This window comes from Notolepis coatsorum, assembly GCF_963971535.1.
Source record: "Notolepis coatsorum genome assembly, chromosome: 11".
In the NCBI taxonomy this organism is placed as follows: Eukaryota; Metazoa; Chordata; class Actinopteri; order Aulopiformes; family Paralepididae; genus Notolepis; species Notolepis coatsorum.
Window position 1 is genome coordinate 106,760,483 of NC_140175.1, and position 26,020 is coordinate 106,786,502.

The window sequence follows — 26,020 nt, forward strand, 5'->3', positions numbered from 1 at the left end:
AGCATGCATACCCTCCCCTCGCACCTTGTTGACCATTATGCACATGTCCAGAGTTCATTTAATTATGTTATGTATATTGATTTGTTATATTGTTTACACTGCTTTTTACTACCTGTACCTCCCCTCCCCCCTCCTGCTGTGATGCCTGAATTTCCCCAAGGGGATCAATAAAGGAATATCTGATCTTGCATTAATTAAATGTATTTATTTGACATTTTATTTTGGATTTCGTGGGCCCTCATTTATCAATGCTGCGTATGCACAGATATGTGTGTAAACCGTGCGTACGATCATTTCTAAGCAAAGTGTAGGATTTATCAACATGAACGTGTGCTTGAGATTGTGCATATATATATATATATATATATATATATATATATATATATATAAAAAAGAAGCGTTGTGAAACACATTTTTGGCAAATGGTTTCGGTGGAAAAAGAGAAAGGTAACCAGCTTGGGGGAAGACATGAGGCGGTGGGGGAGGGGGGGCAGAAACCCAAACTCACCTGATGCCGGTGCTGGCTCTGTACCGGGGGGGCGGCGGCTCTCTGCTCGGCGTGGCCGCTCTGCTCTTGATGAACACAGTCAGAGGGTCTAACCAGACCAGCGCCAGGCCCAGGCCCAGCAGGCAGAAGGCGGCGCGGGGCAGAACCAGCTGAGCCAGTCGGATCAGCTCCCCGAGGCTCCGGAAGCTGTTGTCGGGCGTGGCGCTCACCGCCCAGTGCAGCCCCATGCACAGCGACAACACCGGCAGCAGCCAGCGTGCCACCAACACCGCGCCGCCCGCCGCGTTGAGGTTGCCGTAGTGCCGGAGCCAGCGCCGCAGCGCGTAGGTGGCGAGGCCCAGCGAGGCCAGCGCCAGGCCGTAGTGCAGGTTCTTCAGACGGCTGTCCTGCAGCCGCGCCAGGGGGGACAGGAAGGCGGACGGCTGGCAGGCGCCGCCCTGCTCCTCCCGGCAGCCGTGGAAGCAGAGCGAGAGGTAGAGGCAGGCGAGCAGGAGGCCCACGCAGCTCAGCACGGTGCCGCCCTCCCTGCGCACGCAGCCGGGAGACAGGGCGGGCGAGGGCAGCAGCAGGGCGGGCTTCAGGGGGTCGTGGGCGGGCGGCAGCAGCAGGCCGTCCCAGTGGAGGCGCAGCGGGACGTACGCCACCAGGGAGAAGAGGAGGAAGGTGACCACGCGGCCCTCGGCGATCACGTAGCTGTCGGAGAGCAGCGCGGCACAGCGGAGCAGCGGGACCAGGAGAGGGGGAGCGAGGAGCTGACGGAGGAGGGTCGGCCAGCCGCCGCCCGCCTGCCCCCCCCGCGGGGTCTTGCTGGCGCCGTCGTCGTCCCCGAGCGCAGCGGACGTCCTGAGCTGGCCGGCCCACCGCAGCATCAGCAGCTCCGAGCAGAGGACGGCCGCTGCCACAGCCCAGGGTCCCTGCAGAGCGGAGCAGAGGCATGGAGTACAGTCACATGGTTTACATGTGGTCATCTAGCTGAGCAGAGGCATGGAGTACAGTCACATGGTTTACATGTGGTCATCTAGCTGAGCAGAGGCATGGAGTACAGTCACATGGTTTACATGTGGTCATCTAGCGGAGCAGAGGCATGGAGTACAGTCACATGGTTTACATGTAGTCATCTGGCTGAGCAGAGGCATGGAGGACAGTCACATGGTTTACATGTGGTCATCTAGCGGAGCAGAGGCATGGAGTACAGTCACATGGTTTACATGTAGTCATCTAGCTGAGCAGAGGCATGGAGGACAGTCACATGGTTTACATGTAGTCATCTAGCTGAGCAGAGGCATGGAGTACAGTCACATGGTTTACATGTGGTCATCTAGCTGAGCAGAGGCATGGAGTACAGTCACATGGTTTACATGTGGTCATCTAGCTGAGCAGAGGCATGGAGTACAGTCACATGGTTTACATGTGGTCATCTAGCTGAGCAGAGGCATGGAGTACAGTCACATGGTTTACATGTAGTCATCTAGCTGAGCAGAGGCATGGAGTACAGTCACATGGTTTACATGTAGTCATCTAGCTGAGCAGAGGCATGGAGTACAGTCACATGGTTTACATGTAGTCATCTAGCTGAGCAGAGGCATGGAGTACAGTCACATGGTTTACATGTAGTCATCTAGCTGAGCAGAGGCATGGAGTACAGTCACATGGTTTACATGTAGTCATCTAGCTGAGCAGAGGCATGGAGTACAGTCACATGGTTTACATGTGGTCATCTAGCGGAGCAGAGGCATGGAGTACAGTCACATGGTTTACATGTAGTCATCTAGCTGAGCAGAGGCATGGAGTACAGTCACATGGTTTACATGTGGTCATCTGGCTGAGCAGAGGCATGGAGGACAGTCACATGGTTTACATGTAGTCATCTAGCTGAGCAGAGGCATGGAGTACAGTCACATGGTTTACATGTAGTCATCTAGCTGAGCAGAGGCATGGAGTACAGTCACAGGGTTTACATGTGGTCATCTAGCTGAGCAGAGGCATGGAGTACAGTCACATGGTTTACATGTAGTCATCTAGCTGAGCAGAGGCATGGAGTACAGTCACATGGTTTACATGTGGTCATCTAGCGGAGCAGAGGCATGGAGTACAGTCACATGGTTTACATGTGGTCATCTAGCTGAGCAGAGGCATGGAGTACAGTCACATGGTTTACATGTGGTCATCTAGCGGAGCAGAGGCATGGAGTACAGTCACATGGTTTACATGTGGTCATCTAGCGGAGCAGAGGCATGGAGTACAGTCACATGGTTTACATGTGGTCATCTAGCTGAGCAGAGGCATGGAGTACAGTCACATGGTTTACATGTGGTCATCTAGCTGAGCAGAGGCATGGAGTACAGTCACATGGTTTACATGTAGTCATCTAGCTGAGCAGAGGCATGGAGTACAGTCACATGGTTTACATGTGGTCATCTAGCTGAGCAGAGGCATGGAGTACAGTCACATGGTTTACATGTAGTCATCTAGCGGAGCAGAGGCATGGAGTACAGTCACATGGTTTACATGTGGTCATCTGGCTGAGCGCTTTTATCCAAGGTTCTGTACAACAAGTCAGCAGGAAGGGTACAACACTGGCAGCTAAGGGTCAGTAAGATTGTTTGTCAAACAGTGTTGAACTTGAGTGCATATTAGCTTAGTCGGTAGTAGGGCTGCAACAATTAGTCGACATAATCGACGACGCCGATCATAAAAATTCGTCGACACCGATTTTTTTTTTCGATGCGTCGTATAAAAAAGTAAACAGAGCCGGTAACGTTCATTCAAAACTGCGCAAATGCACCACAGGAAGTGCTGGGGCAGTATCATTTCCCTCGTCTGCCATGACTGCATTCTGTGTACTAACGACAAAGAAGAAGAAAGCAGTGATGCACGAGAACCGTGATGACAGCTACTCGGATCATGGGTACGTTTTAGCTTACATGTTGGAAAACAGAATGTCTCATGGATAATGCTTGCTAAGCGAACGCCATTTCAGTTAATATGTTGTTGAGGCTGCGTGTCCACCAACTACTATGTAACGTTAGCTAACGTTAAACAGCGCCAAGCTTACAGCCTACTAGAGCTTGGCTAGGCTACCGGTGTTTACAGCTCCGTGAATTAGCACCAAGTGTCGTATTTTTGCAGACTGGAGTATTAATTAGGTAAGTTAAGATAGCTAGTGCCAACCGTCCACTGTCTATATAGCGCCGTGGTCTAGACTAGGCTGCTTTTTTTTCTCAGTTAAAAATAGTTTAACTTTTTGGGCTAAGACTGCAGAGACAGGGAACGTTAGTGCTAGCTATCTTATATCTGATGATTTATAAGTTTGCTATAGCAATGCAATCACGGGTTCCTTTATGGACGCTGTCATTTGTAAATGGTGTGTTCCTCTGCAGGAGATCAGAGTAAGACACACACATACACACACACAGCTCCTCTCACTCACACACAGCAAACAAAAGTCCTAGAAGTCTCTGATCTGACTCGTCCTCCTCTCCTCCCTTACAGCTGTTGGAGATGGTGGAGCCTAGTGGTGAGTGGATCCACGTCACCCTCCTGGACCAGGTTAACAGCCCCATCAGAACCACAGTGCTGGGGCAGAGGCTGCTACTTTTAAAACATTATTTGCACATTACCTTTACATTTAAACTTGCACTTTAATTTGTATTATTTAATTTGTTTTCATTATGATTGATTATTGTATTTGTTATTAACACTTTGATCGCCGGGGTTAAATTCATAATTTACCATCCCTCGCCAGCTCTATTTGTCTATGGAGAAGTTCCCCTTCTTTGCAGGGCTATAACTTTTTAAATTGTATTGCTAAATTGACATTATTATGGCCCATTCAACGTCCTATATATATTGTTCAGGGTGTAGCAACGTTATACTTTTTCATTCACATATTCATACTAAAATATGGTCTAAAGTATAAGTATGTTTTTATCGTTTTCTGCAGCTTTCTTCAGAACTTGATTTATAGCCCCAAATGCATTATATTGATGATCAAATACAGTTTGGTAGCGATTGGTGCCAGATGAAAAATTTCAACTGGAGGTACTTCTAGAAGTTACTACGTATCATCTGATATTGACCGGATGGGCGAGGGGGCGTTTATAATTCCGTGGGCAACGTTATACCATTCATCTAGTGTGGGTCATATGATCATCAGATCAGTTAGTATAGAATACGTTAGAAAATAACGTTGAAACTCACCGTATCTTCCTCGCGCCGTTGGACGATCAGCGTGGAGTAGACAGTTTTCGATTATGGGATGTTGATCCTGATGAACCATTTCCAGGTTGTATAATACTATATACGTCCAAATAACGTTGTTTATTGAGTTAGGGCGAGCGATTGATTATCCAGTGTGTTGAGATGGAGTCCGGCTACCGATCGCGAGTGCCCGGACGGATTATGGATGAGCACTTCCTGTTTGGCGCGCCCCTCCCTCTTGGCCGATCTGCCGATCGGCCAACAGATGGCGCTCTTGAACCGTTAGACAGTTGAGTGGAGCTCACCAGTACATCTCATGTCTCCGGAGGAGAAATATGATTTCGATCACAGATTTTTGAATTATTGATATCAAAGACGAGTTACGGCATCTTCGGCAGAATGAGCATGGCGAGGAATGACGTCTAAACACGTCATCGATGATTAAAGTGTTAATTGAAAATAGCATATGAGAGTATTATAGTAATAATAACACATGGCGATATACTAAATGACAGCCAAACATGGCACTGCAACTAAATAACACAAATACAATAGGCACATTTGTGACTGTTACAAATATAACACGTTTTATACTTGTGCTACAAGATTTTGGCATGTGCTACAAAACTATCAACCTCTGTAGCACCAGTGCTATGTGCAAAAAAAGTTTACGTACAGCCCTGTAACTATTTGTATAACATTTACAAATTAGTTCTACATTATTTATAACTCATTATCAACATTGTTTGTACTTGATTTGTTCATCATTAAATAATGTTGTTTAATGTGCAGTAACACATTTGTAGATGCTTCGAAAAATGGATATGAAAAAACGACTATACTGTACCTCCATTTATTTGTTCATGTTCAACAAATGATTTGTTAAGACATTCATAAAACATCTATAAATCATTTGCAGATGCTATTGTGTGCCCTAATCTAAAGTGAAGCCTATTCATCATTAACTTAATGTCTAAAAGTTTGTTTATTTGTGGACTTTTATGAATACACGAAGCAATGACCAGACTTGTCTTTTCATGTTCAACAAATTATTTGTTAAGACATTCATAAAACATCTATAAATCATTTGCAGATGCTATTGTGTGCCCTAATCTAAAGTGAAGCCTATTCATCATTAACTTAATGTCTAAAAGTTTGTTTATTTGTGGACTTTTATGAATACACGAAGCAATGACCAGACTTGTCTTTTCATGTTCAACAAATTATTTGTTAAGACATTCATAAAACATCTATAAATCATTTGCAGATGCTATTGTGTGCCCTAATCTAAAGTGAAGCCTATTCATCATTAACAAATGTCTAATACAGTTAATTATTTGTTTACTTTTTCATCACCCGTTACAAATGTTGTAGACAGCTTTCGGATACACCCTTCTTTGTGACATCAAACAGTGACAGAATTAGGACTATAGATAAATGCAATTTTATTAACATATAAAATACATGCATAACATATAGTGTAACATGGGGGCACTAGGACCCAGGAGTACCCTGGCCAGGTATTGACAGAGTATGTAGAGGAAGTATCACGCGAGTGAGACTTGACTTCACGTTTGTTGCCGTCTGTTGAATTGAAGCACGATTCATTTGTGCTGCCCCACGCTTTTAAGGTATGAGCAGGCTAAACACCTTTTTTGTTGGTAAATCTATTCCATAATTTCCGACCTACAACTCTTATACCATATGTTGTGTAGACGTACTTGATGTGGTGGGCGCTAACGTTACATTTGAATTATGTGTTTGTTCCTAATGTGTGCTCAGTATATTGTGGTATGTGATGATGACACAAGGGTAATAATTATTTGTATTTTCAGGCTGTATAGGCACCGATACAGCCTGAAAATACTAATAATTATTACCCTTGTGTCATCATCACATACCGCAATATACTGAGCACACACGTTACACTATATGTTATGCATGTATTTTATATGTTAATACAATTGCATTTATCTATAGTCCTAATTCTGTCACTGTTTGATGTCACAAAGAAGGGTGTATCCGAAAGCTGTCTACAACATTTGTAACAGGTGATGAAAACGTAAACAAATAATTAACTGTATTAGACATTTGCAGTGTTGGGACTAACGCGTTACAAAGTAACGCGTTACAGAAACGAAGTTACTTTTTGCCGCAACTAGTACTCTAACGCATTACTTTTGAAATTCAGTAACGCTACTTACGTTACTGAATGGTTTGTTAGTTCGTTACTGCGTTCTTTTTATGTAGATTCATAGCGAGCGTCCTTATTTCGCCTGCGTTTGTTTTGTTTACTGTAGACTGAAAGGCGCTATATAAAACGAAGTATTATTATTATTATTATTTCTTTCCGTAGCCTCATTCTGTTTTCGCACTTCTGATTGGCCACTGACGTTCTGAAAGAAATAGGCGCTCTCTACAGTAAACAACAAGAGGACGCTCGCTATGAATCTACATAATAAGAACGCAGTAATAATAACGAACTAACAAACCATTTAGCAACTACTTTAGAGATAATTAATATACAACATGGAAACGAGATAAAGAACATGTTTGAAGGGCTGCTGGAGTCAACTGGACTAACGTTACATCTCGACCACCGCAGACTGGTGACGGTGAGTGCAATGTGTTCACTGAAACTCAAGATCAACGGATTTTGACTGTACGAAATCTGCCAGGGAATCTCATAATACTAATCAAACAATATAAATATAGTCCTTTCATGCACAATTGATATCCTAACTATTCTAACGTTGCAATGCTTTGATAACAACGCTGCAAGATGGTTATGAATGAATTAATGAATGGATGAATGAATGAATGAATGAATGAAAACTTTATTTAACAGATTGCAGAATGGGTACAATACAGTACGGCTCAATACATACAATTGTTAAGGGGATGCAGACCTGAGAAAGACGTTTGTCTTGTTTCCATCAGGGTCCCCCATTTTCAATTCATATAGACATTTATGACATACACAACATACATGACATTTATGGCATAGGGACATATAGGTATTTAGTACTGATACATTTGTGACATAAGCGGTATTCAAATATACAGTACTGTTACCCCTAGATCCTGACAGAGTATATACATATGATGGGGAGGGGACTGTACATTAGGAGGGGGTGGGTGGGTGGGAGAGAAATATACATACAGCGGGGAGGGAATATATAATGAAACGCTCTAGACCACATTGCTTAGCAGAGTTCGGTGATGTGAATGGAAACTGTCAAGTTGATCAACCGATTTTGAGTATATGGGGCATGGGACTTGAGCAATTTTTTTTTTTTTTTTTTTTTTTTAAATAACTAAATAGTTACTTTTCACAGTAACTCATTACTTTTGGGTGTAAGTAACTAGTACAGTAACGAAGTTACTTTGAAATGAAGTAACTAGTAAAGTAACTGAGTTACTATTTTTCAGTAACTAGCACAACACTGGACATTTGTAAATGATGAATAGGCTTCACTTCAGATTAGGGCACACAATAGCATCTGCAAATGATTTATAGATGTTTTATGAATGTCTTAACAAATAATTAGTTAAACATGACAAGTCTGGTCATTGCTTCGTGTATTCATAAAAGTCCACAAATAAACAAACTTTTATGATGAATAGGCTTCACTTTAGATTAGGGCACACAATAGCATCTGCAAATGATTTATAGATGTTTTATGAATGTCTTAACAAATCATTTGTTGAACATGAACAAGTAAATGGAGGTACAGTATAGTCGTTTTTTCATATTCATTTTTCAAAGCATCTACAAATGTGTTACTACACATTAAACAACATTATTTAATGATGAACAAATCAAGTACAAACAATGTTGATAATGAGTTATAAATAATGTAGAACTAATTTGTAAATGTTATACAAATAGTTATAAATGATTTAATAATAATTTATGAATGTATATAAATGGTTTGTTCATGATTAGTTCATTATCTACAAATACCTTATAAAGGTCTTATAACTGAGTGTTATTATAAAGTGTTACCCAAAGGTATTAGTATTAGTTACTGCCCCTACAGAGTAGATACATATAGTAGACAGTGCCCCTACAGAGTAGAGAAATGTATTAACTAGTCACTGCCCTAAAGAGATATTAACTAGTCACTGCCCCTACAGAGTAGAGACATAGAGTAATCACTCACTGCCCCTACAGAGATATTAACTAGTCACTGCCCCTACAGAGTAGAGACATAGAGCAATCACTCACTGCCCCTACAGAGATATTAACTAGTCACTGCCCTACAGAGTAGAGACATGTATTAACTAGTCACTGTCCTACAGAGTAGAGACATGTATTAACTAGTCACTGCCCTACAGAGTAGAGACATGCATTAACTAGTCACTGCCCTACAGAGTAGAGACATGTATTAACTAGTCACTGCCCTAAAGAGTAGAGACATGTATTAACTAGTCACTGCCCTAAAGAGTAGAGACATGCATTAACTAGTCACTGCCCTACAGAGTAGAGACATGTATTAACTAGTCACTGCCCTAAAGAGTAGAGACATGTATTAACTAGTCACTGCCCTACAGAGTAGAGACATGTATTAACTAGTCACTGCCCTACAGAGTAGAGACATGTATTAACTAGTCACTGCCCTAAAGAGTAGAGACATGTATTAACTAGTCACTGCCCTACAGAGATAATAGGCGTGTTCGAGATTGATTTCGGCTCGCCTCGAAAGTAGACGAGTGCAGCCGGGGGAGGAGTCAGAACGTCGGACACTTCAGATTTGACGACAGCCTCTCGCCTAGTCTCGCACGGCAGATATTGCGTTCACGTTCGCACACACACATACACACCTGTCCAGCTCATTATAATGCGAGGGCCGTGTGCACAATTAGATTAGATTCAAATGTATCGTCATCACACAGCACACTAGACTGTATTAATATATCATATTTATATACCATCTTGTTCAGCGCTCCTGCCCACCGCAGCGCGCGCACGCACGCACACACAACACACTGCTGAATAATTCTGTTTTGCATCAATATATTATACTGTATATTGAGGCTAAACAGAATTATTCAGCAGTGTGTGTGTGTGTGTGTGTATACAGTATCAGCTGCTGCATCGTTAATGAACTATAGATTTATATGGAATTCGTTCATCTATTCTAGTCGGTTAACTGTGAGCCAGATGGCTTAGAGAAGTACTGTACATAGAGCGGTAATGCTCAGATTGCTCATTGAGTCATGACTATAAATGCAAAACGTAATTGTCGTATTTATTATCATTATAATTATTTAATTACGATGATAGAAACAGTCCGTCTGTAGAATCGACTTTGAAGAAGCTCTTGGTACCCAAACTCCTGTATCCAATAATAATAATAAATCTATCTGATAGACGGGATAGACGGGTAGACGGGTAGACGGGCGCCGTACTGTATTGTACCCATCCTGCAATCTGTTAATAAAGTTTTCAATCAATCAAACGTCTCATAACTTCCTCTTGTGGGAGGTGACAACTTTTCTGAGCCAATGGGGCGCTTTGCGGCAACGATAGCAAGTAGTTTCCCATCATGCATTTGCGTGGAGCAGTCGGGTGAGAGGTACTGTGGCGCCTCGCTCTGAAGGCTGTGCGTGGCTCGGTCCCGCGAGATTTCCGCGCCTCGCCTCGTCAGATTTCCAGAGCAAGTCGGACAACATTCTAACCGTCATGCAACGCGCTCGGCGAGGCTGTAGTAAAACCTGCGCAGATCTGCGTCCGCCTCGCCAATCTTGAACACGCCTATTAACTAGTCACTGCCCCTACAGAGATATTAACTAGTCACTGCCGCTACAGAGATATTAACTAGTCACTGCCCCTACAGAGATATTAACTAGTCACTGCCCCTACAGAGATATTAACTAGTCACTGCCCCTACAGAGATATTAACTAGTCACTGCCCCTACAGAGATATTAACTAGTCACTGCCCCTACAGAGATATTAACTAGTCACTGCCCCTACAGAGATATTAACTAGTCACTGCCCCTACAGAGATATTAACTAGTCACTGCCCCTACAGAGATATTAACTAGTCACTGCCGCTACAGAGATATTAACTAGTCACTGCCGCTACAGAGATATTAACTAGTCACTGCCCCTACAGAGATATTAACTAGTCACTGCCCCTACAGAGATATTAACTAGTCACTGCCGCTACAGAGATATTAACTAGTCACTGCCCCTACAGAGATATTAACTAGTCACTGCCCCTACAGAGATATTAACTAGTCACTGCCCCTACAGAGATATTAACTAGTCACTGCCCCTACAGAGATATTAACTAGTCACTGCCCCTACAGAGATATTAACTAGTCACTGCCCCTACAGAGATATTAACTAGTCACTGCCCCTACAGAGATATTAACTAGTCACTGCCCCTACAGAGATATTAACTAGTCACTGCCGCTACAGAGATATTAACTAGTCACTGCCGCTACAGAGATATTAACTAGTCACTGCCCCTACAGAGATATTAACTAGTCACTGCCCCTACAGAGATATTAACTAGTCACTGCCGCTACAGAGATATTAACTAGTCACTGCCGCTACAGAGATATTAACTAGTCACTGCCCCTACAGAGATATTAACTAGTCACTGCCCCTACAGAGATATTAACTAGTCACTGCCCCTACAGAGATATTAACTAGTCACTGCCCCTACAGAGATATTAACTAGTCACTGCCGCTACAGAGATATTAACTAGTCACTGCCGCTACATAGATATTAACTAGTCACTGCCCCTACAGAGATATTAACTAGTCACTGCCCCTACAGAGATATTAACTAGTCACTGCCCCTACAGAGATATTAACTAGTCACTGCCGCTACAGAGATATTAACTAGTCACTGCCCCTACAGAGATATTAACTAGTCACTGCCCCTACAGAGATATTAACTAGTCACTGCCCCTACAGAGATATTAACTAGTCACTGCCCCTACAGAGATATTAACTAGTCACTGCCCCTACAGAGATATTAACTAGTCACTGCCCCTACAGAGATATTAACTAGTCACTGCCCCTACAGAGATATTAACTAGTCACTGCCCCTACAGAGATATTAACTAGTCACTGCCCCTACAGAGATATTAACTAGTCACTGCCCCTACAGAGATATTAACTAGTCACTGCCCCTACAGAGCAGATAAATGTATTTACTAGTGAAAGGGGTGAAAGGGTTAACCTTCCGTATAGTCGCAGTGAAAGGGTTAAACCGTGTTGGTAGTGTGGCGGTGAAAGGGTTAAACAGCATACCTCCACACGTCCCCGAGTCAGCAGCTGCCCGGCCGACACCGCCAGACCCACGCCCCCGGCGGCCAGCAGGTGGCGCCTCATGGGACTCTTCTCCCTCAGCAGAGCGCCGGACAGCTCCGAGAGCACCAGACACAGCAGGCAGCCCAGCGCCAGCACCACCAGGCCGGAGAACATCTTCAGGGGGTTGAAGCGGGCCCAGGAGGCGCGGCAGGTGTCCCGGACGGAGGTCAGGTAGGCCTGCAGGGACCGCAGCAGCTCGGGGGAGGGGGGCTGACCCGCTCCCACGGTGCGCTGGTAGGAGGAGGAGACGAGGGAGAACTGGAGGTCCAGCCGGGCCAGGCTCTCGGCGGGGATGTCCGACGCCATGCCGGAGTAGGTCTGCAGGAAGCGGTGCACCTGGGGGACAAGGAGAGCCGGTGTTGTTGTCCCCGTTTAAAGCTCTCCGTGGGTCTGACGCCACAACGCGTACAGCGTGTCGGACCAGACGACTAGGAACAGGCTACGATGTGATCACCGGGTTCTTCATGTGTATTTCAAGGTTCAAAACAAATATGGGAAAATGTTCTTTTAAATTCTGGGGAGCCACAAATTGGAATTTGCTACCTTCACAGCTAAAATGCATTAGTAGCCGACACAATTTTAAGAAAAAAGTCAAATCATGGCTCCTCGACAATGTCAAAAACTAGATTTTAAAATGCATGATAATGTTGTCCGATACATTGTTGTCTGTGGCTACTTTTGTACTGCATTTAAAATGTTCATGTCTATGTAGTTTGTCAAATTGTTATTTACGGTCCTGTTTTGTATTGCTGATCTGTCTGAGACCAAGGACCACAATGGAAATAAGTCTTGACTTTTTTGTGTAGCATCCTTGACGTTTTTCTGCAATCTTGTATTTCTTTAAATGTCAAATCAAATCAATGAAAAGGTTGGTTGGCCCTAAACACTGTTTTTTTTGTATATTTGTAAGGCCCTTTCTGGTAAGCTACTAGGGGTGGGGGGAAAGTCGATACATAGTAGTATCGCGATACTTTGCGTGGCGATACTGTATCGATACAGGAACGCCAAGTATCGATATTTAATTATTCATACAAAATTAAAATAAAACAATTGTATAAGGAAGTTGCATTGTTCATTTCAATACCTATAATAGTACAGTAGTCCACATACACATGTGCATTCAGTTAAGTTGGAATATGACTGTAATACAAACAGTTCAGTTTGTCAGGTACATGCAACACAGATTACAGTGTTTACATCTGTCTGCTTGAGAAAATACCATGTTCTGCAATAAAAATTATGGAAGTGAGATGAACAGACTGAAATTTATTAGATAAAACATGTTGACTGTTTTACTTTGCAGTTGAAAAAAGGTAATAAATGAAATTTGATAAAAAAAAATTTTAATTTCGCAATACTCAGCGTATCGCGATATATTTCTATCGTATCGTGACGCAAGTATCGCGATAGTATCGTATCGTGAGGTATCTGGCGATTCCCACCCCTATAAGCTACCTCCTTATACTACAGCTTTATTGGTAAGCTACCTCCTTATACTAAATCATTATTGGTAAGCTACCTCCTTATACTACATCATTATTGGTAAGCTACCTCCTTATACTACATCATTATTGGTAAGCTACCTCCTTATACTACATCATTATTGGAATGGAATTGTGGAACCTATGGAACCCGTTCTAGTGACTGGCTGGTCTTAACACATTCCTGGCCAGCGGTTAACGGCCAAAAACGTATATATACGTTTTAACTAGTTTTTTCTTTTATTCGATTTTAATACCCTATTCAATGTCAGGGAGCTGTATTTTGCCTGGAAAAGGCATATTGGGCATATAAGGTGCAGCACCGGCCAGATCCTGCTAGTGGCGCTGTCTCGAGAATGTACTAACCCCTGTTCCAGACCGGGTGCCACACTGAAAACGCTCCGGGCGGACTTTTCTACTAACGTGAACCTATGGCTTCACCCGATCGCATTGAATAGTCCTCGGGACCCCCGACTCACCACGCTGTGGTGGGTTATATCGTGGGGCCAAATGGACATATGATCTACCAGATGGCAATCAAATAATTGGAATATTCTTTTTGGAATCCGACCGGCCACAGGTAAGGACAATTTAACGTCAATTTCAGCTTGATCGTGCAAGGATTTCATAGCCATCCCCCTGATCAGCGTATGTTGTGGTAATAACGAATGCCGTTATTGGCAATCAATTAATCAGAAATGACCCCCCCCCCCCCGCCTTTCATGCATTCATGATGAAACATAATACCCATCATTCATATGCATTTGATTTTTTAACTGTAGCGTGTGTAGGGACAAAACGCCAATGGATTTGGTATAATACACGTCGCGGTTTATAAATTCCTCACAGGAATTAGCCCCGATCATTCGGAAATAACACTCATATTCACCACGGTATAAAACGGGAACGTATGGATGGAAAAATTCGTTCTTTTTTGCATCTTGAACGGAAGGTTCATACTGTCTACAAACAACGCGACGCACAGTGAAAGTGTTAAGGTCCCCTGAGTTGGCTCTAAACAGGGTGAATCTGCATTTTGCTATGATGCCCCCATAGCTCATGGAATGAACTCCAACAGTCCAGCTTGAGATTCTCCGCTCTGTTACAAAGTTTAAAACCTTGGTCTCCAACCTTTGTCAATCAAGTTGTACGTGTTTTAATTGATTTGTTATCCTTACTTTTTGCCTCGTCTTGTTGTCTTATTGCTATGATTTTATATGCCTTTTTTGTGCTTATTTCTGTGTGTACACTCGATGTGATTGTAAATTAGGGAAACCTTGTTGCCTTTCGAGTTTAAATAAGGTTTGAAATTAAATGAAGGCTGAAATTAATTTAATCGCATGATGATTTTTCTTTATTGTGTAATAATGTGATCTTTCAAAGGAGAGCAGACTGGGCGGCTAGGTGGTGTAGTGGGCAAGGCGCTCGCCATCAACGCTGGAGACGCTGGGTTCGAATCCAGCTCTCGAAGTTGCTATCAGCTTGGCTGGTCGTTCACACTAACACAATTGGCAGTGTTAGGGGTGCCTGCACAGCAAGGGTAGGATCTGGAGGGAGGTAGTGTGACCTTCCACACGTTACACTCTCCCGGTGAGAATCTGCGCTGCCAGGCTGGCTGCCGGCTGGCTGCACATGCGTCGGAGGAAAGCATGAGACAGTCTCCGGCCTCTCGGACCAACAGTAGGGGGGAGTGCGCAACAACCAGGAAGGGGGTTGGGAATTGGCATAACGGCTAACAGTGGGATGGGAGGAAAATCTGAAAAAAGGGAGGAAAAAAAGATAATAAAAAAATAAAAAAGGAGAGCAGACTAATGCATGTGCTATAAGTATAAAGTATAATAAATCGCAAATAACTTTTTTTCTTAGTCTGGTTTAGTCAAAAAAATAAATAAAATAAGAGAAATTGAGATCAATCAAGAGTTTTTTTTTTCAATGGTCAACTGTTCTGGAATGTACTTGAAAGTACTGCGTTTTACTTTTACCTCGAAAGTGCTTGAGTTTACAAAAGGTCCTTTGCACTATATATATATATATATATATATATATATATTATTCCTAAAATTGCTGCACTTTGTTAAAAATTGCATTGTTGGTCTGTGTAGTAACTAATACAGTATGTATATTCATTGATTCACTCATATACCAAAATGTATTTGAATAAAAAAAATTTAGCTTTTTGCATCAAATATTGATATGCGATTAAAATGTGATTAATTTAGGGCGGCCGGGTGGCGTAGCGGAAATTGCGCTCGTCACCAATGCAAGAGGCTGCGGTCTCGACTCCCGGAGTCAGCATTGCCTGCGGCTTGGGCCGGTCGTCATACTAACTCGTTTGGCTGAGTTAGCGGGAGGGAAGTCGTTGGTGGTAATCTGGCGTTGTGGACAGCGACTCCTACAGGTCAGGTCTGGGCGCCTGCTCAGCGAAAGACAGGAAGTGGTGAAGGCAGCGTAACCTCCAACGCGTTACACTTCACCAATGAGAGTCCTCGCTGCCAGGTGAAAAGAGAGCCGCTGGCTGTCTCCGCATGTGTCGGAGGAAGCATGTGGTAGACCTCAGGGTTCCCTTGAACCGACCAGTAGGGGGCTCATGCGCACAACGACCAGGTAGGGGAGGGGGGAATTGGCATAACGACTAAAATTGGGATGGGAGGAAAAGCATAGAAAATCAGGCGGAGAAAAAGAGGATACAAAAAAAGTTATTAATTTTGATTAATTAACTATAAAGTATCAAATGAATTCTATAAAAGAAAATGATCGAGTCCCACCACTAAAAACACTCGCTCCTATTCCCCTATGCATTCAAGTCATGCTGCATTCACGGGTTGACTTATTTTCTTCAGAACAATCCCAGTTGCGATATCAATCACACTTACACGATGTAAAGCAAAACACGCTATTAATTCAACATTCAATATATTTTCTTACTTTTGTGTTGACTTGTCGCCAGATTCCTGTTTTTGGGTTCCAGGTGAGAGGTAGGAGCTGGACAACACAACGGTTCCATAGCCTGAAGTCTTATAGTCATACAGTCCAAAGTTTAGAAAAATCCCAAGGTAAATTAGTTTTGTAGAAACTTTTTTGTAATTGTGTGTACCGGTAAAAATATAGCGTTATTATCCAAAATGGCCGTCCACTTCATAACATTCTGACGCTAGAGTCGGGACAAAGGTCAGAACCGAAAGTGGTCATTTGACGGAGCGCTTGTCAAATGACGCCCTGAGCTGACTGACGAGAGCAAAGTGTTACAAGAGACTTTAAGTTTAAGTCAAGCACTCTGATATGTTATGTTGTCCGTTTAAGAAAGAGTGCAATTCTTAGGGAGAAAAATCGTGATTCACATTTTTGCAAGAATTGTGCAGTAAATGGTACCAAGAACTTATGCTTCATATTCACCCGACCACTCACACACCGACGGTGGAGGCAACCACACACGGCGCTAACCTGCTCACCATGTGCTTTGTAAAACACATTTATTGGCGTGTATTAAAGTTAATTATTTAAGCCAAAGATTTCCCCAAATCACAGAAGAAATTGACAAGAACCAGTGATGTGATTAGACAGTGGAACCTTTTCTAACTTTGACAACATAAACATTTAAATGGGCCCAACTTTATTTCCTGTTGCAATGTTTGCTAATACAATGTTTGCAACAGAATTCGGCTGAAAAGACCTACAGTATATCTGCTGTTGTCGTGGTATTCATCGCGACACCATGAAGACCCTAACAAGGTCGCCCCCCCGGGAGGGAAAGTGACGCGTCTGAAAGACTCCTGGTTCAGGTTTTCGAGAGCTCTCTCCCCGACACATTATTCCAGTTACCTGTCTGGCGTTGATCCACAGCGCCTCCACCTGGCTGAGGCCGGTATGTGCGGCCTGTGTGTGTGAGGGGAAGAGAGGCAGCAGCACCTGACCCACAGAGCTGTAGGGGACGGGGATGCCCAGGAGCAGAGCCAGGGTGGGCACCAGGTCCGTCTGGGGCACCACCTCCGGTTCATCCTGCAGGAGACACACACTGTCAGAGACACAGCCGTCTAATGTACATACACACACACACCTGTCTAATGTACACACACACAGCTGTCTAATGTACACACACACACACACTGGTCAGAGACACAGCTGTCTAATGTACACACACACACACCTGTCTAATGTACACACACACACACACCTGTCTAATGTACACACACACACTGGTCAGAGACACAGCTGTCTAATGTACATACACACACACTGGTCAGAGACACACCTGTCTAATGTACACACACACACACACCCGTCTAATGTACATACACACACACACACCTGTCTAATGTACACACACACCTGTCTAATGTACACACACACAGCTGTCTAATGTACACACACACACACACACCTGTCTAATGTACACACACCTGTCTAATGTACACACACACACACTGGTCAGAGACACACCTGTCTAATGTACACACACACACACTGGTCAGAGACACAGCTGTCTAATGTACATACACACACACTGGTCAGAGACACACCTGTCTAATGTACACACACACCTGTCTAATGTACACACACACACACACACACCTGTCTAATGTACACACACACCTGTCTAATGTACATACACACACACTGGTCAGAGACACACCTGTCTAATGTACACACACACACACACCTGTCTAATGTACATACACACACACAGAGACACAGCTGTCTAATGTACACAGACACAACTGTCTAATGTACACACACACACAACTGTCTAATGTACAGACACACACACAACTGTCTAATGTACAGACACACACACACACAACTGTCTAATGTACAGACACACAACTGTCTAATGTACAGATACACAGACATGCCTGTTTAATATACAGACACACACACCCGTTTAATGTACAGATACACACACAGACAAACCCGTTTAATGTACAGACACACACACCTGTTTAATGTACAGACACACACACCTGTTTAATGTACAGATACACACACAGACAAACCTGTTTAATGTACAGACACACACACCTGTTTAATGTACAGATACACACACAGACAAACCCGTTTAATGTACAGACACACACACCTGTTTAATGTACAGACACACACACCTGTTTAATGTACAGATACACACACAGACAAACCTGTTTAATGTACAGACACACACACCTGTTTAATGTACAGACACACACACCTGTTTAATGTACAGATACACACACAGACAAACCTGTTTAATGTACAACACCTGTTTAATGTACAGACACACACACCTGTTTAATGTACAGATACACACACAGACAAACCTGTTTAATGTACAGACACACACACCTGTTTAATGTACAGACACACACACCTGTTTAATGTACAGATACACACACAGACAAACCTGTTTAATGTACAGACACACACACCTGTTTAATGTACAGACACACACACCTGTTTAATGTACAGATACACACACACACACACCTGTTTAATGTACAGACACACACAGCTATCTAATGTAGACACACACACAAGACACAGCTATCTAATGTACAGACACACAGAGACACAACTGTTTAATATACAGACACACACAGAGACACAACTGTCTAATGTAGACACACACAGACACAACTGTCTAATGTACAGACACACACACAGCTATCTAATGTAGACACACACACACACACAGACACAACTGTCTAATGTACAGACACACACACAGCTATCTAATGTACAGAAACACCCGTCTAATGTAGACAGAGACACAACTGTCTAATGTACAGAAACACACCTGTTTAAGACACACACACCTGTTTAATGTACAGACACACACACACAGCTATCTAATGTAGACACAGACACAGCTGTTTAATGTAGACGCACACACAGACGGTTTGGTTTGTTATAAACGTCAGAGATGTAGTCATCATACTGCATGCATAATGTATAATGGACTTTCATATGAAAATTATTTCAACATGTCCAAGCATCCTGAATCATAGCCACGTTAATTAATAACGTTTGTAATAAACCAAACCGTTGGTAAATCGGTTGAAAATTTAGCAAGCTATGGTTATTTCAATAGTACACGCACCATAGACATTCATGTTATGAGTGGGCGTGCTGCCTGTGGCAAGATGGCCGCCGGTGAACTACGCTGGAGACTCCGCCTTTTGCACCATCTAGTTATTATATATATATATGCTGCAGCGGTCTGGGAGGGGGAGGAGACTGACCTCAGTGGGCGGTCGTGGGAAGAGGGGGGCGGGGCTGTAGAGGAAGAGGGAGGGGGAGGAGTCTGACCTCAGTGGGCGGTCGTGGGAAGAGGGGGGCGGGGCTGTAGAGGAAGAGGGAGGGGGAGGAGACTGACCTCAGTGGGCGGTCCTGGGAAGAGAGGGGCGGGGCTGTAGAGGAAGAAGGAGGAGACTGACCTCAGTGGGCGGTCCTGGGAAGAGAGGGGCGGGGCTGTAGAGGAAGAGGGAGGGGGAGGAGACTGACCTCAGTGGGTGGTCCTGGGAAGAGAGGGGCGGGGCTGTAGAGGAAGAGGGCGGCGTCCGTCTCCTTCTGGCTCTCTCCCCCGTGGTCTCCGCTGTCCGTCATGCCGTGGTCTCCCATGACGACCAGCAGGGTGTCGTCCTGCAGGCGCTCCAGCACCGAGCGCACCACGCCGTCCATCTGGGCCAGCTTGGCGGCCATGGCCGGGTGGTCGGGGCCGTAGCGGTGGCCGCAGTGGTCCACGCCCAGGAAGTGGGCCACCAGGACGTCCCAGTCGTCGGACACCAGCGTGGGGTTCAGGTGGCGCAGGATGCCGTCGTCCACCGTGTGGAGGTCTTTCACGTTGAAGGAGGGGAAGGGGAGAGAGCGCTGGAACTTCTTGGGGAAGAGACTCTCCCAGGTGTCGTCGCCCATGAAGACCAGCCGCTTACCTGCAGAGAGAGAGAGAGAGAGAGAGAGAGAGAGAGAGAGAGAGGCTTTAACAGAGAGAGAGACCTACAGAGAGATACCTACAGAGAGAGAGAGAGAGAGAGGGAGGCTTTAACAGAGAGAGAGAGAGAGAGAGAGAGAGAGAGGCTTTAACAGAGAGAGAGACCTACAGAGAGATACCTACAGAGAGAGACAGAGAGAGAGGGAGGCTTTAACAGAGAGAGAGAGAGAGAGAGAGAGAGAGAGAGAGCTTTAACAGAGAGAGAGACCTACAGAGAGATACCTACAGAGAGAGACAGAGAGAGAGGGAGGCTTTAACAGAGAGAGAGAGAGAGAGAGAGAGGCTTTAACAGAGAGAGAGAGAGAGAGAGAGAGAGAGAGAGAGGGAGGCTTTAACAGAGAGAGAGAGAGAGAGAGGCTTTAACACTTTGAGTGCCAACAACGAGATTTCTCGTTAGTTCATGCCAACCGTTGAGTGCCAACGAGACGAGAGATCTCGTTTTTGATTGTTTCTTTTTTTTATTAGCAATTTCCATTCATATTTCATCAATCTAGCCTCCCGTTACCACTGGGACTCTGTCTGAGCTCCATTGGGAAATTACCGCCCCCTATTGTCTCTCCGTGTGGTACTGCACCCCTTTGGATTGGATTGAATGAAACGCATGAAAAAAAAAATCCTGCTTCCACATTTGACTTCTCAGGCATGTAACTCGAGCCGATCGGATTCATTGTGGACCATCAGAACAGCGTGGAATCGGTGTTTCGACCACCCAGCGTTGGATCAATTAACGCAATCGATATTTGGAATGGCGATCAGGAATTGGAATAATCTTTTTGGAGAACATCTGATCTGAGGTAAGGAATCTATTTTACCAGTATTGGGATAATCAGAGCTTTTTTCACCTATATATCAACGTGTGTGTGTGCTGATCAGGAAATGGATAATGGATTTTTCAGCCCGCTTCTATAGCGTGCATAAGTACACATATACTATCGATAATCTGGCGTTTATTTGAAATCGATTCATAAATAGGCCGAAAAAATTACAACGTGTTTTGTGTATTCCAGTGTATTCCACTAAAGGGCGATTATCACAGAATCTTCTGACATTTTCTGGAACTTTCATAAAACGAGCGTTTTTCAAAATGGTATAAAACGGAAATGAACCGATTAAAAAACTATCCGTTTCGACAATGTTGACTGCAAACAAGTCATTGATAAGCGACGGGCAGATTATACACATTAAGATATAGTTTATGCGTTCGCAAATATGAGAGCTCCATCATTGAAGTGGGCGTTGGCACGCAACAGGGTTCCGGGGCACCGGAAAGTGTTAACAGAGAGAGATAGAGAGAGACCTGCAGAGAGAGAGGAGCGTGCTGGCTGACCTGCCAGGGCCTTACTGTACTGACCTGCCTTACTGTACTGACCTGCCAGGGCCTTACTGTACTGACCTGCCAGAGCCTTACTGTACTGACCTGCCAGGGCCTTACTGTACTGACCTGCCTTACTGTACTGACCTGCCAGGGCCTTACTGTACTGACCTGCCAGGGCCTTACTGTACTGACCTGCCAGGGCCTTACTGTACTGACCTGCCAGGGCCTTACTGTACTGACCTGCCAGGGCCTTACTGTACTGACCTGCCAGGGCCTTACTGTACTGACCTGCCAGGGCCTTACTGTACTGACCTGCCAGGGCCTTACTGTACTGACCTGCCAGGGCCTTACTGTACTGACCTGCCAGCCCCAGCTGGTGAATCAGGTTGTCCTCCAGGATGGCACTGGAGGCGAAGTTGTTGCCGATGTCAATAAACGTGGGCAGCGAGCCGGTGGTGAAGCCTTTGATCCGCTGCATGGTGGTGGTGGGCGGGTCGGCGCGGAACGGGTACAGGCGGCTGTGGGCGGGCCTCGACGAGGTCATCTCGTGCAGCACGGGCAGCTTGTTCTCGAAGGGGCGGGGCTCGGCGTTGGCCGGGTCGTAGCGGGCGAAGTCGAACTTCAGGGCGTCGATGACGAGTATGACGGCGCGGCGAAAGCGCGGCGCGCCCTGGCAGAAGGCTCCGCGGGAGGAGGAGGAGGAGGACGGGAGGAGGACGTCCTCACAAGTGCTGGTTCTGTTCACCTCCAGACGGACCAGCAGGAAGCCGCCCAGGAACAGGAAGATGCCGGTGTAGAACACGGCGCACAGCCAGAGCAGCAGGGCCAGAACCAGCAGCCTCCTCATCCTGGTCTGACACCATTCAGGGGGAAACACAACAAGCTCCAGTCAGTAGGAAGTACAAGTACAATTGATTACAATCATTTTCACGAGGTACAGGGATGAGGAAGGGATTTGACATTCACAGTGTTAACATTTGTATTTTATTTTTCATGTTTTACATATATAATTTTTTCGTTTTGCATATATTTGTTTTGTAAGGTTTTAAATGAGTACATTAATTTGAGTAGTAGTGGAAAGTAGTGTATACTTCTTCCTACTCCTTTTCGAACATGTACTTTTTTTGTTTTGTTTTTGTTTTTTTTATAAAAAAATTATTCCATTTCATTGCTAGAGATCAATGATTTGTTTTTATATTGTTTGTATTTACATGTTCGAAATAAAGATTTCAAATCAAATAAATATTCAAGTAACCCTGTGCAACACACCCTGTCTGAGACAGACAGACAGACAGACAGACAGACAGACAGACAGACAGACAGACAGACAGACAGACAGACAGACAGACAGACAGACAGACAGACAGACAGACAGACAGACAGACAGACAGACAGACAGACAGACAGACAGACAGACAGACAGACAGACAGACAGACAGACAGACAGACAGACAGACAGACAGACAGACAGACAGACAGACAGACAGACAGACAGACAGACAGACAGACAGACAGACAGACAGACAGACAGACAGACAGACAGACAGACAGACAGACAGACAGACAGACAGACAGACAGACAGACAGACAGACAGACAGACAGACAGACAGACAGACAGACAGACAGACAGACAGACAGACAGACAGACAGACAGACAGACAGACAGACAGACAGACAGACAGACAGACAGACAGACAGACAGACAGACAGACAGACAGACAGACAGACAGACAGACAGACAGACAGACAGACAGACAGACAGACAGACAGACAGACAGACAGACAGACAGACAGACAGACAGACAGACAGACAGACAGACAGACAGACAGACAGACAGACAGACAGACAGACAGACAGACAGACAGACAGACAGACAGACAGACAGACAGACAGACAGACAGACAGACAGACAGACAGACAGACAGACAGACAGACAGACAGACAGACAGACAGACAGACAGACAGACAGACAGACAGACAGACAGACAGACAGACAGACAGACAGACAGACAGACAGACAGACAGACAGACAGACAGACAGACAGACAGACAGACAGACAGACAGACAGACAGACAGACAGACAGACAGACAGACAGACAGACAGACAGACAGACAGACAGACAGACAGACAGACAGACAGACAGACAGACAGACAGACAGACAGACAGACAGACAGACAGACAGACAGACAGACAGACAGACAGACAGACAGACAGACAGACAGACAGACAGACAGACAGACAGACAGACAGACAGACAGACAGACAGACAGACAGACAGACAGACAGACAGACAGACAGACAGACAGACAGACAGACAGACAGACAGACGTCATGATTAATTGAAAATGGGGGACCCTGATGTAAACAAGACGAAAGTCTTTCTCTGGTCTGCATCCCCTTAACAATTGTGTGTATTGAGTTGTACTGTACCCATTCTGCAAACTGTTAATAAAGTTTGCAATCAATCAATCAGGTTAGGGGTTCCATTCCCTGTGTCAACGCCGGGTAGAGCAAGGCATTAACACTGCCAAGGTTAGGGGTTCCATTCCCTGTGTCAACGCCGGGTAGAGCAAGGCACTAACACTGCCAAGGTTAGGGGTTCCATTCCCTGTGTCAACGCCGGGTAGAGCAAGGCACTAACACTGCCAAGGTTAGGGGTTCCATTCCATGTGTCAAAGCCGGGTAGAGCAAGGCACTAACACTGCCACCACGGTTAGGAGGTTTAATTCCTCCACCGACACTAAAGCTAGCTCCACTCCTCCTGGTAGACAGTGAGGTCAGGTGTTGTGGATAATAAACCAGAGACCTGCTGCTGGTGCTGTTGTCTCTGAACCTTCCCGGTAACGTTCACCGCCGTTAGCCGTTAGCAGCAGCTAACCACAACTTAGCTGTGTGTAACTGACCTTGTGTTGTTCTTCTCCGTCGTGGCGGTGTGTCCTCAGCGGAAGCCGGTGAGCCGACAGGTGTCTCAGGTGAGCAGAGAGAGAGAGACTCAACAACCCCCGCCCGCCCGGTGCTCATTGGGTCTCGAAGCTCAATGACAAGAGAGGCGCAGCTTTTACCCACCCACCGGAACTACTCACAGCGTGCAGATAACGGCAGGAAGTGTCCGACGGTGGGATTTCAGCGTAACACCCCCCCCCCCCCCCCCGTTCGGCTTAAACCTAGCCGCATTTTACGGAGACGCTCTCTGATTGGCCGACGCCTGTTTCTACACTGGTTAACCGTTAAGCTTGGCGACTCTTTCGAAGTTGGTTAATTGTCTTAGAGCAGGGCGATAGATAGAACACCAGCCCTGATTCCAAACTCTAACCATAACCAACTTCGAAAGAGTCGCCTAAGCTTAACCAGTGATAAACTAGGCGTTAGGTAGTTTGCTGCTGTTAGACCCGGAAATGGGCAAAGACACAGCTCGTCACGCGATTGGGCAAACATGTCAGTGGCCAATCAGAGAGCGTCAGTCAGTGGCCAATCAGAGAGCGTCTCCGCAAAATGCGGCTAGGTTTAAAAATAACGCAGACGCCCCCCGTTCGCGTGAAACTTTACCCAAGTCAGTTATCCTTCCGCGTTCGGTTTGCGCGCCCTGATTGGCCTCTCAGCGCCCAATCGCGTTAGCCGTACTACTCGCTCAGCCCCATTTCCTATTGTTTTCGCCCCCGCCGTGCATCGTACTAAAACTAACTATCACTCAACTTCCTCGTATTGTTTTCGCCTCCGCCGTGCATATACTAAAACTAACTATCACTCAACTCACTATCACTCAACTCGAAGAGTCTCACAATATACTAACTCAATAGCTAAGGGGATGCAGACCAAAGACTTCCATCTTGTTTACATCAGGGTCCCCCATATATGACACCCCACCCCAGTGGCGGACTGGCCATCGGGACGTTCGGGACGAATCCCGATGGGCCGGAACCAAAGTGGGCTGGTCCCCAAAAAAAAAAAAAAAAAAAAAAAAAAAATCTTTTTTTGTATACTTTTTTTTTTACCTTTTTTTTTTTTTTACTTCTTTTTTTTTGGCCAGTGTGTGGGCCAGTGTGTGGGCCACTAATGTGGGCCGGTGTGTGGGCCAGTGTGTGGGCCAGTGTGTGGGCCAGTGTGTGAGTCGGTGTGTGGGCCACTAATGTGGGCCAGTGTGTGGGCCAGTGTGTGGGCCAGTGTGTGAGTCGGTGTGTGGGCCACTAATGTGGGCCAGTGTGTGGGCCGGTGTGTG

General features: G+C 45.1%; 1 protein-coding gene across 2 annotated transcripts in view; it reads right to left on the reverse strand.

Moving 5' to 3' along the window:
• Nucleotides 1–24,866, reverse strand: part of pigo (phosphatidylinositol glycan anchor biosynthesis, class O) — a 61,533-nt gene extending 36,667 nt beyond the window's left edge. For both annotated transcript variants that reach the window (XR_014620280.1, XM_084325319.1), the window contains exons 1-6: nucleotides 24,708–24,866; nucleotides 22,160–22,652; nucleotides 19,998–20,425; nucleotides 17,343–17,519; nucleotides 11,983–12,378; nucleotides 509–1,422 (exon numbers count right to left, since the gene is read on the reverse strand). Coding sequence is in view for 1 of the 2 variants with exons in the window: in XM_084325319.1 (XP_084181445.1) it covers nucleotides 509–1,422; nucleotides 11,983–12,378; nucleotides 17,343–17,519; nucleotides 19,998–20,425; nucleotides 22,160–22,646 (2,402 nt within the window). In the remaining variant the exon portion in view is untranslated. The remainder of the gene's footprint in view (nucleotides 1–508; nucleotides 1,423–11,982; nucleotides 12,379–17,342; nucleotides 17,520–19,997; nucleotides 20,426–22,159; nucleotides 22,653–24,707) is intronic.
• Nucleotides 24,867–26,020: the final 1,154 nt, after the last annotated feature.